Source organism: Bison bison, unplaced genomic scaffold (genome assembly GCF_000754665.1).
Source record: "Bison bison bison isolate TAMUID 2011002044 unplaced genomic scaffold, Bison_UMD1.0 scf7180017864340, whole genome shotgun sequence".
NCBI classification, from domain to species: domain Eukaryota; kingdom Metazoa; phylum Chordata; class Mammalia; order Artiodactyla; family Bovidae; genus Bison; species Bison bison.
Window position 1 is genome coordinate 5,422,889 of NW_011494912.1, and position 12,689 is coordinate 5,435,577.

At 52.2% G+C, this 12,689-nt stretch overlaps 1 protein-coding gene and 1 long non-coding RNA gene across 3 annotated transcripts in view; one reads left to right on the forward strand and one right to left on the reverse strand.

Annotated features, from left to right (window-relative positions):
* Positions 1-688: 688 nt before the first annotated feature.
* LOC104998927 lies at positions 689-7,199 on the forward strand. Of its 2 annotated transcripts, none has more exons than XR_826520.1 (3): positions 689-855; positions 5,257-5,815; positions 6,224-7,199. It is a non-coding gene; the product is annotated as an uncharacterized LOC104998927 (long non-coding RNA). The 2 variants fall into 2 exon arrangements; XR_826519.1 differs by having other exon boundaries at positions 690-855; positions 5,257-5,374; positions 6,224-7,184.
* The window catches only part of SSC4D (scavenger receptor cysteine rich family, 4 domains), a 12,346-nt gene continuing 6,853 nt past the window's right edge, over positions 7,197-12,689 (reverse strand). Inside the window, exons 7-12 of the mRNA XM_010854325.1 lie at positions 12,596-12,689; positions 10,223-10,300; positions 9,576-9,650; positions 9,149-9,460; positions 8,167-8,235; positions 7,197-7,537 (exon numbers count right to left, since the gene is read on the reverse strand). The exon at positions 12,596-12,689 is cut by the window's right edge and continues 9 nt beyond it. Coding sequence (XP_010852627.1) covers positions 7,221-7,537; positions 8,167-8,235; positions 9,149-9,460; positions 9,576-9,650; positions 10,223-10,300; positions 12,596-12,689 — 945 coding nt within the window. The 3' untranslated portion in view covers positions 7,197-7,220. The remainder of the gene's footprint in view (positions 7,538-8,166; positions 8,236-9,148; positions 9,461-9,575; positions 9,651-10,222; positions 10,301-12,595) is intronic.

The following is a 12,689-nucleotide window of genomic DNA, read 5'->3' on the forward strand; positions in this document are numbered from 1 at the left end:
GGTGGGGGTAGGGAGAGACAGGGCCTAGACTATGAGTTTGATGAACAAACTGCTGAGATCCAGAGACCACCCTCCCTGCCCCTTGTCTATATCTCAAAGACCCTCAGGACCAACCTTGCACGCCCAGGCCTTTGTCCGGGTGCCCCTAAGCGGCTGGTCGTGAAACTCTCAGCCTAGTACACCTGTCTGCAAGTACCTGGGCCTGCCTCTTCCAAATGCCAGTTTTAATAAAAACTGGCCTTATAATTTTAATAGTCCTCTGCAGGGTAATCCTCCCCTAAAACAAGAATAAAGATCCCAGCCTGGCCCGATTGGGGGCGGGTGGAGTGTCAAACGCTCTTTGTAAACTGAGAATGGCCGCACAGACTAGAAAAGCTCGCCTTCACCCCAGGTTCTTGGGCGCTCTTCCTGACCTTTTTCTCCTGACCCCGCATAGGTGGCACCAGGCTTCCACCCCAGTTCCAGGCACACCCCCCTCTCCAGTAGCGGAGCCCAGCACGCTCCCCAAAGCCCCAAGGGGCGCGCCCGGAAAGGGCAGATTCTTAGATAGGAGGGGAGGTGGTGCCTTTGCCTTTGGCTCCGCCCCACCCGCACGCCGCAGCTTGCTGTGATTGGCTATGTCAGTCCAAGCCTCTCCAATCAGGAGGCTACCCCGGAGCCAGAGGTGGGGCTTCGGTTCTCACGCAGGGCGGCTCCTAGTCTCTCTTCTCTTGGGGCGTCCACCCCGCCCTGCCCCTCCGCCATGACTCAGCAGGAAGGCGCGACCCGACTGGGCCGGAAGGGCCGAGCCAAGTCACCCCCTCCAGGTCCACGCCACTGAGCGTGTGGGACTGGGAGGAGGATTTGGGGGCAGAGGTGAGAATCCCTAGACCTGATCCCTGATCTTTGTGACCCAGAAAAACTGATCCTTCTCTGACCCTGCGTTTTTCTTTTGTACAGCAGCGATAAACACGTCCAGGAGAAGTCAGGAGACACGGTTGTACTAGTTAGTAGGAAAAGCATGGGGCTTCTCTGGAGTTTGACAGTTCAGGGAGCGAATCTCACCCTCTTAATTATGTAGCTGTGTGATCCTAGCCAGTCCCTAAATCCTCCTGTGTAAAATCCTAGAAAGATTTTTATCTCCATCTCTTAGGTTGAGACAGTGAGACAATGAATACAATGTATATGAAACCACTTAGTTTCATAGGTGGCTGCAGAATTAAATTGGGAGAACCAGCTTTGATTAGCAAAACAAAAGGGACAGTTTTGGAAAGCTAGTCCTGGAGGCTAGGCAGTAGACAAAATAAACAGTTCTGCCTAAGAAATGGGAAAGAACCCAATCGAAAAATGGGCAAAGGACTTGATAGACATTTCTCCAAAGAAGATACACAAATTGTCAATAACAACAACAACAAAAGACACTTGACATAATTAGTCTTTAGGGAAATACAAACCCAAACCAGGAGATAACACTTCACAGTCACTAGGATGGCTAGAATTTTTTTAAGGGGATGGGGATGACAAGAATTAACAAAAATGTGGAGAATTGGAACCCCTGTGCAGTGCACGTGGGAATGTAAAATGGCCCATCCACAGTGCAAAACAATTTGGTAATCCCTCAAAATGTTAAGCATGTTATTATCATTTGTGCTATTGTTGTTTAGTTGCTAAGTCATGTCTGGCTGTGCAATCCTATGGATTGTAGCCCACCAGGCTCCTCTGTCCATTGTATTTCCCAGGCAAGAATACTGGAGTGGGTTGCCATTTCCTTCTGCAGGGATCTTCCCGACCCAGGGATCAAACCTGGGTCTCCCATATTGCCTGATTGTATGTCTACAAAATGTCTAGAAGCCATCTGGACAGAAAGTGAATTAGCGGCTGCCAGATGCCCCAGGGGTGGGGAGATGGCGAGTGACTGCTAATGGATATGAGGTTTTTTTGGTGGGGTGATGAAATGTACTGGAATTAGATAGTGGTGATGGTTGCACAACCTTGCAAATAGCTAACGGACCACTGAATTGTACACTTTAAAAGGGTGAATGTTATGATATGTGAATTATATCTCAGTAATGCTGTTGTTTAAGAAAAGGCAAAAATGTAGGAGTCAGAGGGCTTGCAAACGTTGGGGTAGGAGACAGGGAGGGTCTCATTTGGGGTAGGCTGTTAGGGCTAGAGTAAAGAAAATCAAAATAAAAATGATGTGGGAATGTGCCTGTGTGTGCAGTGGTGGTGATGGTGGCCCTGTGTGAATATACAAAAGAGCTCTTTAAAAACAGGATATGTAGGGACTTCTTGGTGGTCCAGTGGTTAGGACTCTGAGCTTCCACAGCAGAGAACCTAGGTTCCATCCCTGGTTAGAGAATTTGTATCCCACAGGCTGTGTGGCATGGCCAAAATAATAATAATGGACTTGAGTTTAAAAAAAAAACAGGGTATCTAATTTTTAATTTTCAGTTGTTTGGTTCTTTAATGTTGTTCTTTATATTTATTTTTTTGGCTGTGCTGGGTCTTAGTTTTGGCACACGGGGATCTTCGATCTTCGTTGTGGCGTGCTGCATCTTTATTTTTTAACATTTATTTATCTATTTATGGCTGTGTCAGGTCTTAGCTGTGGCACGTGGGATCTTTCGTTGCTGTACGCGGGCTTCTCTCGAGTTGTGGCACTGCATGGGTTCCAGAGCCCACGGGCATGAGGGCTTAGTTCCCCCAAGGTGTGTGGGATCTTAGTTCCCAACTACGGATCAAATCCGAGTCCCTTGCATTGGAAGGTGGAGTCTTAAGCACTGGACCACCAGAGCAGTCCCTCAGCTGCTTGTTGAATGCTTGCCCCCGATCAGTGGCCAAGCGTGCATTGTGCGCAGCCCGGAACAGGTGGAACTTTAGGGGTGAAGGGCTTAGTCAGTGAACAGGTAAAGGGGGAGTCACAAAGAAGGTAAAAGCAGATGCTGCTGCTGCTGCTAAGTCGCTTCAGTCGTTTCCGACTGTGCGACCCCATAGATGGCAGCCCACCAGGCTCCCCCGTCCCTGGGATTCTCCAGGCAAGAACACTGGAGTGGGTTGCCATTTCCTTCTCCAATGCATGAAAGGGAAAAGGGAAAGTGAAGTTGCTCAGTCGTTTTCGACGCTTAGCGATCCCATTAACTGCAGCCTACCAGGCTCTTCCGTCCATGAGATTTTCCAGGCAAGAGTACTGGAGTGGGGTGCCATTGCCTTCTCCAAAAGCAGATGGGAGATTCAGAAATCAGCAAAAGTCAGGGGGACTTAGCAGGACCTAACCTCCATAAGGGGCTTCCCTCATAGCTCAGTTGGTATGATGCAGGAGACTCCAGTTTGATTCCTGGGTTGGGGAAGATCTGCTGGAGAAGGAATAGGCTACCCACTCCAGTATTCTTAGGCTTCCCTTGTGGCTCAGCTGGTGAAACAATCTGCCTGCAATGCAAAAGACTTGGGTTCGATCCCCGTGTTGGGAAGATCCCCTGGAGAAGGGAAAGGCTATCCACTCCAGTATTCTGGCCTGGGGAATTCCATGGGCTGTGTAATCCACGGGGTCGCAAAAAGTTGGACACAACTGACTTTCACTCACTTCACTAACCTCCATAAGAATTCCTGAGATTTTTGGTAGGGATCCTTGGTATCCTATTTTAATGGGCCCTTTTAATTAATCTCAAGAGGCAAGGTGCAGTCAGGAAGTTGAAAGATGCGGAAGATGGCCAAGAGGCTCATTGCCCTTAGAATAGAACTCTTCTCTGTGGCCCAGAAAGCCCTGAGCGGTCTGACCCTTACCAGCTTTCCTGACTTGTCTCTTGGCACTTTGCTCCAGTCACAATGCCCTTTTTTCTGGTCCTTCTGCAGGCCAGGCTAAATCCCTAGTGACAGACCTGGAATGGTCTACCCTAAACCTTTTCATGGTCCACAGAAGGCTCATGGCTGGTTCCCACCCAGGCCCAGCTCAAGTCTCACCTCCTCAGAGGCTTTCCCTCACCATCCATTCCCTCCCATAACACCCTGCTTCATGTTCTTCCTAGCACGAATCACTGCTCCAAATCTCTTGGCTGTTGATTTGTTCAGTGGCTTTTCACGGGACTTGCCTTGAAGGTAACCTCTGGGCCCTGCAAACAGAAACGGGTCTAGATCTTTCTGGGGCTCTGCAGCCCCAGAGTCCAGCCCAGTGCGCAGACTAGCACACGGGCGCTCCAGAAATATTTGCTCAGGTCCTCTGTTCACTGGCCAACTATTATTTGAGCACCTGCCGTGTATGAGGTCTCGCACACAAAGTTGAACACAACAGCCCCAGCCCCAGGAGGACACAGCCGAGTCAGAGCAGTCCGCTGAGATGCGTGGGTCGGTGCTGTCCCTGGGCAAGTGCATGGTGTGATGGGGGCTCCTAGTCCTGACCGTGGGTGCGGGAGCGGGTACCCGTGAAGGCCTTCTGGAGAAAGGAAAGTTGAGCCATGAGTCTAAATAAGAGTTGACTAAGGGGGAAGGAGGGGAGAGGGTGACGTGTATTCCAGGCAGAGAGAACAGCATGTGCAGAGGCCCGGTGGGAAGAAAGCCCAGACATTAGAGGAACTGAAAGTAGTTCAGCCTGGCGAGATCCTGGCACCAAGTGGTGATGGATGATGTCAAAAACACAAGCAGGGCCAGTCTGTGCAGGAGACTTTGTAGACTGAACTAAGGAGTTGAGCAAATGGCCTTCCCTGGAAGTCCAGTGCTAAGACTCCTTGCCCCCAATGCAGGGGGCACAGGTTCAATCCCTGGTCAGGGAATTAAGATCCTGCATGCCATGTGGTGCAGCTAAGAAATAAAAGAAGCTTAACTTCCAGTCCTGCATCTACTCTGCAAACCTGGATAAATCATTTCCGGTCTCTGAGCCTCAGTTTTCCCTGTCTGTAAAAAGGGATGCTAATACTTCCCTTGAGTTGAGCATCGATGAAAGCACTTTGTTAGATGGGGAAGGGGAGTCCAGGGGTGGGAAGCTGTGATACACCTCAAGACAATGAATGTGGGTGTACCTCAGTCAGTCAGTCAGTTCAGTTGCTCAGTCGTGTCCCACTCTTTGCGACCTCATGGACTGCAACATGCCAGGCTTCCCTGTCCATCACCAACTCCTGGAGCTTGCTCAAACTCATGTCTTATCGAGTCAGTGATGTACCTGGAGAGGTAATAACCGTGGGCTGTGCAAAATGATAGCGTGCTGCGCTCAGGTCTGAGGCTCTTGGTGGCTAGAACTTCCCTGTTTCTCTGCCTGACTCCCTCCATTCTTTGGTGCTCTCACAGGAGGAGATGAGCACACATCCTTCTACTTCACCATCCTGAACCAGAAGCCCCGACTCCCTGAATTCTTCAGCATTGTCATTCCTTTCCCTCCTCCAGCCCTCGTCCCTCCAATGACACAGTAAGTTGCAGGGTGCTCCCTGACAAATGGAGACAAAACCAATACTGCCAAGAGCTGATGGAGTTTGGAGCTTAAGTGTCTGCCTCACTTTTTGGCTGGCAGCCAAGACTTGGGTTTGGAGCCTGTGGGAAGCAGAACAATGCCTTCCCCTCAAAGATGTCCATGTCCTAATCCCTGGAGCTGGTGAAAATGTGACTTTACATGGTTAAAAAGATTGTGCAGATGTGCTTAAATTAAGGACCTTGAGATGGGGAGATTATCTTGGATTATCCAGGTGGGCCTGATATAATCATAAAAGACCTTTAAGGATGGAAGAGGGAGGCGGGAGAGTCAGAAGAAGAGATGAGATGATGGAAGCTGGGGTCGGAGTGATGCGATTGCTGACCAGAAGGAGGTCTTGAGCAAGCATGGAATGCAGGCAGCCTCTAGAAGCTGCTAAAGGTGAGGAAATGGATTCACCTCTGGATCCTCTAGAAAGAATATCGCCCTGCCAACACTCTTGAATTTAGACCGGGGAAACCCATTTCCAACTCATGACCTCGGGAACTGTAAGATGATAAATTTATGTTGTTTAAAGTCACTAAATTTGTGATAATTTGCTACACAATGAGAGAAAACTCATACAGAGCCTGCAGGCTAATGTGGAAGGCGGGGCTTTTTTGGTCAGACAGTTGCTATTGGCAAGTCATGCACCTTGGGGCTGAGAGAGGCTCTGGCAGGATCCCCTACTTCTCTGTGGCCCTAGGGCTCCAGGTGAGGTACCCCAAGAGCAGCCCTTGGGGAAGCCCCAGTGCTGCTTCCTTTTCCCCATCATTCTTTCTGCCTCCTGTCAATTTTTTTCTCTTCTAGTCATTCCGCTGCCATGACCGCCATGTTTCGTGACCTTGAGTAGACCCCGTCGAGGACCCAGATTTCTGTGAACATAAAAGTGAGGATGGCCCAGGGGACCTTCTAGGGGCCTTCTTGGCGGCCTGACACTGTGAGTCAGCGTCTCCAGGATGCGATGGGCCTGCGGAAAGCTCTCTGATGATGCTCTTGACCCGCCCTCCATCCCCCAGAGGGTTTCCTCCAGAGTCCTAACCAGAGTCTTTCCTGCTGCCACAAACAGTGCACTTATGCACCAACATTGACCTTGGTTAAAAGAGGAAAAGGAGGGGAAACAATGCTTTATTGACTTGGCACCTATGAATGGGTGGCTACAGGCCCCCAGGGTTCTTTGCATCTGCAAAATGGAGGCTCTGTCGTGGGGGCAGCAGAAATCAGAGTTGCTGGTTCCAGCTGCAGGGAGGGACCACTGTCACTGCTTTGGCCCCTTCCAGTCCCCTTGTCCAGCCAAGCACCATCTGGCCCTCTTGGAGCAGGCCAGCGCAATGACCCCGGTTCTTCTGCAGCCCTTGGCAGTCTAAGGTCAGAACTGTAGGCCTCTCCTGCCTTCCCTCTTCTTGAGGATTCCAAGATGAGTAGAGGCGGGAAGGAAGGGATATACCCCATTCTGGACCTTCTGGAGGACAGACCAGGAAGGCTGGGTCAGGGTTCCTGTAATGGGACCCCTGCCAAAGAGGACAGTTAGGAGTTATTCACTCCCCACCACTTTCTGTTTGAGCTGAGCAGAAAGTGGGAGCTTTCATTGAACTGGGCCCAGCACAGGTGATGACAGTGAGGTCAGACACTAAGTTGATGGGCTCTGCTTCCCTAGGCAGGACCACACCATTTAGGCAGGCTCTCTCCCAAGCAAGGGGAGGGCAGGCAGAGTGAACTGCTGCTGTCACAGGAGGAGCACTTCCTGGAGGAAGAAGGGCAGGCCACAGTAGGCTCCCAGAAGAGGTGGTCTGCAGAGCAAGCTGGGTCACTCCGGCTGGCACAGGACACTGGCATCCTCGCTGTGGTCACAGTTGTGGGCATCCCAGCGGATGTGAGAGCACAGCAGCAGGGCACTCTCGTCCCCACGGCACTTGACATTGTCCAGGAGAATAGGGCCTCGGCCTGGGCCAAAGTGGGCCTCACCAGGGGCTTCCAGGGCCTGGCCACAGCCCAGCTGGCGACACAAGACGCCAGCTGCCCGCAGGTCCCAAGCATCATCACAGACAGTGCCCCACCGCTGCCCTAGGAAGAGCTCCACACGCCCCTCACATCGGTGGGCTCCGTTGGCCAGACGTAGGTGTCCTGTGGGGGGACAATGCCTGGGGCTGGAAGGGGCCGGCCCAGGCCAGGCCACTCCCAAGCTAGGCCAGGGGAGGGGTAGTTAAGAGGAGACAAAGGGTGGTGGTTTGGGACACCTCACTGCCCTGGGAGCCACTGGACAAGGGCAGACAAATGAGATAAAATAAGACGGGCATCAGGAAAGTGTGTACAAGCCCTTGTGGGGTGTTCTGTGCATGCTGCGAGCTCCATGCCTGCTCTCTCCTTAGTTGGCTGTTTACAATCCTAATACCTCAGCCCTACAGCTGTTGTCAAATGAGATTGTGTCCCCGAAGGTCATCACCATTTCCCCTCCCCTCTGGACTCCCCAAATTAAAGCCTGAATTCTTTCATTGATTTCCTCAGGACAGGAACCCCGTCCCTTTATTTTGGTCTCAAGTCTAGAAATCTCTCAATTGCTCTACCTTAAAACCCCCCTCCCTCCTTCCAGACATCATACCTCTATTGATGAGGCCTGAGACTAACAGGAAAGGACAAGAGTTCTAGGATCTGGTGCAAATCTGCTGTGTAACCTGGGGCTGTGACTTCCCTCCAGATCTGGTCCCTCCTACTCTGATGCCTCCACCTCACTCTTAGGGACTGTGAACACCTACCGTCCCTGGGCCGAGGAGTGGGTACCCGGGTGGTCTCAGCACCCTCCTGCTGGACTAGCTCCTCTGGACCTGGTTCAGCAAGGACAGAGAAAGAGGTGGCTGTGATACTAGGGAACCAGTCCCTTGAGACCAGGTCACCTCTTACCCTCCAAGGGAAGCCTGATCTAGGATCAGAAAGGGCTTCATAGGCCCCCACTCCTTGGAACAGAAACGGGGTTTGTGTTTCTCTCACTCTGGGCCCAAAGCAGAGCCCTCTGTGGCCAAAGCTACCACCAGGGCACCAAACAAGGGCGAAAATATCAATTCCCACATCCGTCAATAAAGAGACGCATTTTTAAATGTGTCGGACTCTGCAACTATCCCTTTTCCAGTGACTTCCCAAGGGACAAACGTATGCTCCCCGAAAGCTGATCAACTTTCGTTGCTAACTAGAGCTTTTCGGATCCTTGACGCAGCACAGCAAAAGCTCCCGGACCACGCCCTTGACTGACTCTCCCACTCTGAGCTCCGGCACTTCGGACTCTGCTCGGGCCCCGCCCCGCACTGCCGCAGAGGGCGCTCCCTTCCCGGCCCCGCCCATGCCGCGCAGCCGCAGAGCGAGTGGGCTCCACCCGATGGTGGGCTCCACCTCTTACTGCGGAGCGTGAGCACTCTCCCGCCGCGCTCACGCTGCAGTGCCGCGGTGAGCGCTCACGCGCGACCCCGCCCATTTCCCAACGAACCCCGCCCTGCCCGCTCCGCAGAGCGTGCCTCCGCGAGGCTCCGCCCATCCCCAGAGCCTGCCTCCGTGAGGCCCCGCCCATTCCTCAGAGCCTGTTCGTCCCGCCGGCACCACAGCACGGGCCAGCGCGCGGCCCCGCCTACTTCACAGAAGACCCCGCCAATGCCTAAGTAAGCGCCTGCGCGGGGCCCCGCCCACTTCCCAGAAGGCGTTCAGCCTCGCCTGTGCCGCAGTGCACATGTGGTCCTGCTGCGGCCTCACCTGAGCAGATCGCGCCCGCATCCTCGTGGTGCCCGCAGTTGTGCTGGCCCCAGCCCAGGTGGAAGCAGTCGCTGAGGCGGGCCTCCGTGCCGGCGCAACCCACGTTGTCCAGCAGCACGGGGCCGCGGCCGTAGCCGAAGTGGCCAAGGCCCGTGGCGCCCAGCGCCGGCCCGCAGCCCGCCTCGCGGCAGGCCACGCGCGCGTCCGCGAAGTCCCAGTCGTCATCGCACACGGTGCCCCAGCCCCCGGCGTACAGCACCTCTACGCGACCGCGGCACGGGCCTGGGCCACCTACCAGCCGCAGCCGCCCGCCTGCAGGGTGCACAGGCCCGCGGCCAGAGGGGCTGGGCTGGGGCCGCCCGCTCCCTGGCAGAGCCCTGGCCCCACCCTCTCCCACCCGCAACGGAACCCCTGCCCTGCCACTTACTTTTCTTCCCTGCCGCCCAGGCGGCAGTGGTGAGCCGTGCGGGCTCCCTGGAAGGCAGGGCACCAACTCCTGTAGCTGCAGAGACAAGGCATCTAGAGCGTTTGAATGGGACAAAGAGGACTTCTGGCCTGCAGCATGGCACACGGCGCACCTACGGAGATGTCCGACCTCTACCACGCCTTCACCCTACTCAGCCTCAATTCTAGAGTTACCATGTTGTCTGCTGTGGTGGGGTCCTCAGGAAACTTGAAGGAAATGAATCAAATCCTACTTCCAGACTTCAGTGCCAACGATAGTTCCAGCCCTCATTCCAAAAGTACTTCTGTCCTTCATTCAACGTGTATCTCAATTTTCACAAGTCTCCTCGATTTCCAATCTCAGCACCCCATTCCACCCGGCCCCTGCCAAATTTTATTTCAGAGCTTCTAAGAAGTGCCTCCTCCCACCCTGCTGAACTTTTCAGAGCTCCGGATTTCATTCTTGCTCCATCTGCTCATCCGTTCTCTCACTCACGTCTTTACCATCTGGTTCAAAAGCCCTGGCCTGCTAGCCCAGGCCCCCTCCCCATGGATCCAGACAGTCTTCCCAATTTCCAGTCCTACCCACCTCATCCCTACCATTCCAGCCTGGAGGGCAGGGCTCCTTACCCTCTGGCTCTGTGTGCCAGGCCCAGTCCACTCTTGTGGCTGACGGTGGCAGTGCTGTGAGAGTCGAGTGGCCCAGGACTAGAGTAGGAGAGAAGGGAGTGGGGTCAGAGGCCAAGGTTCTGGTTCCTGGAGAGAATGAGAGGGTTTCCCTGGAGAAGACAAACAGATTTTACTTCCAGAGCTGGAGGCTCAGCCTCAGCTGGGGTCCAAGGAAGTCTGCCCCGCTTTGCCAATTCTGGTCATTTATTTGTGCTGCCTAGGCGTACACTATAGTTTACACAACACTTTCACAAGCATGTTTTCATTTCTTTCCAGGGTTCTCAGAAGCCCAATGTATGTTCAAGTTGGGGAGATAAAGAAGGTCTTGCCCACCAGGGAGGGCCATGCACAGTCCTGAGGGGCTTGCAGAACAAAACTCACTATCCCCGTCTTACAGATAAATAAGATTAGAAGGCGCAAGGGGCATGCTCAAGATTATGCAGAAAGGTTAGCTGAGGCTTTGCCAGGGCTCACTATGCCTTATTGGGCCTCAGCTTTCCCATCTGTAAATCGGGATTGATGGCTCCTGGTTTGCCGTGAGGCATGGGCAAGCACTTAATATCTGGCAGAGTGGAGTCCATCTGTAAAGTGCCATTAACAGCCCTATTATTTCTATTTGTTCAGAAAACCTTTCACTGCGGAAGAAGGACCAGGTGAGGGGAAATACTATCATAAGAGAATCAGGATTGACGAGAGAGGGAATTCAGGGGACATACCTGAGTTTCAGTGAAAGAATTCTGGAGTATCTCTGGAGCTATCTTAAAGTACTATTACTTTACTCCAAAGTATTTCACAAAGAGTGCTTAGTAATCAACAAGTGTAATCAACAAGAACCTACCGTATAGCACTCAACATACTGTAATAATAACATATATGGGAAAAGAATCAAGAAAAATCCATGTATATACATGTATATATGTATAAGTATAGTTTAAGGGTTCAAAGAGTCAGACATGACTGAGCACGCACACACATATGTATAACTAAATCAGTGTGCTGTACACTGAAAAGAATTACAACATTGTAAATAGACTACATTCCAATATAAAATAAAAATTAAAAAGAAAATGCCAACAATTAAAAAAAAAAAAAAAAAAAAGAACTTAGTGCCAGAAACTCAGCAGTGGCCACAGGACTGGAAAAGGTCAGTTTTCACTCCAATCCCAAAGAGAGGCAATGCCAAAGAATGCTCAAACTACCGCACAATTGTACTCATCTCACACACTAGTAAAGTAATGCTCAAAATTCTCCAAGTCAGGCTTTAACAGTCTGTGAACCGTGAACTTCCAGATGTTCAAGCTAGTTTTAGAAAAGGCAGAGGAACCAGAGATCAAATTGCCAACATCCGCTGGATTATTGAAAAAGCAAGAGAGTTCCAGAAAAACATCTATTTCTGCTTTATTGACTATGCCAAAGCCTTTGACTGTGTGGATCACAATAAACTGGAAAATTCTGAAAATTCTGAAAGAGATGGGAATACCAGACCACCTGACCTGCCTCTTGAGAAATCTGTATGCATGTCAGGAAGCAACAGTTAGAAATGGACGTGGAACAACAGACTGGTTCCAAATAGGAAAATAGGAAGGCTGTATATTGTCACTGTGCTTACTTAACTGATGCAAAGAGCCGACTCATTTGAAAAGGCCCTGATGCTAGGAAAACTTGAAGGCGGGAGAAGGGGATGACAGGATGAGATGGCTGGATGGCATCACTGACTCGATGGACATGAGTTTGAGTAAACTCCGGGAGTTGGTGAAGGACAGGGAAGCCTGGCGTGCTGCAGTCCACGGGGTCGCAAAGAGTCAGACACGACTGAGTGACTGAACTGAACTGAGTGCCAGAAAATTCTGGAGACATGTTTGGAGTACTGTTAGACAACTCTGGAGTATTGGTGGGGTGAAGTCACTCAATCGTGTTCGACTCTCTGCGACCCCATGGACTACAGCCCACCAGGCTCCTCCATCCATGGAATTTTCTAGGCAACTGGAGTGGGTTGCCATTTCCTTCTCCAGTGGATCTTCCCAACCCAGGGATCAAGCCCGGGTCTCGCGCATGGCGGGAAGACGCTTTACCGTCTGAGCCACCAGGGAATCTGAATTGGTGGGGTAATACTGCAGTATTACATAGTCGTGGAGTCTACTAGAATTTTATGAGGCACTTCTAGAGTCGTACTGAGAAACAAAAACTAATTTGGGGGCCTTTTCGAAAGAGCTCAGGGAAACATCAAGCCACTCAACATCCCGATCCCCTCCGAGGTCCCTCTTCCGGTCTCCTGCTTCAGAATACGGCCCCGCCCCGCGCACCGCCCCGCCGGCCCCGCCTCCAACCCCGCACCTGCGCAGAGCGCGCCGGCGTCCTCGTGGTGCCCGCAGTTGTGCACGCCCCAGCCCAGACTCAGGCAGGCTGCTAGACGGGGCTCGCCGCCTTC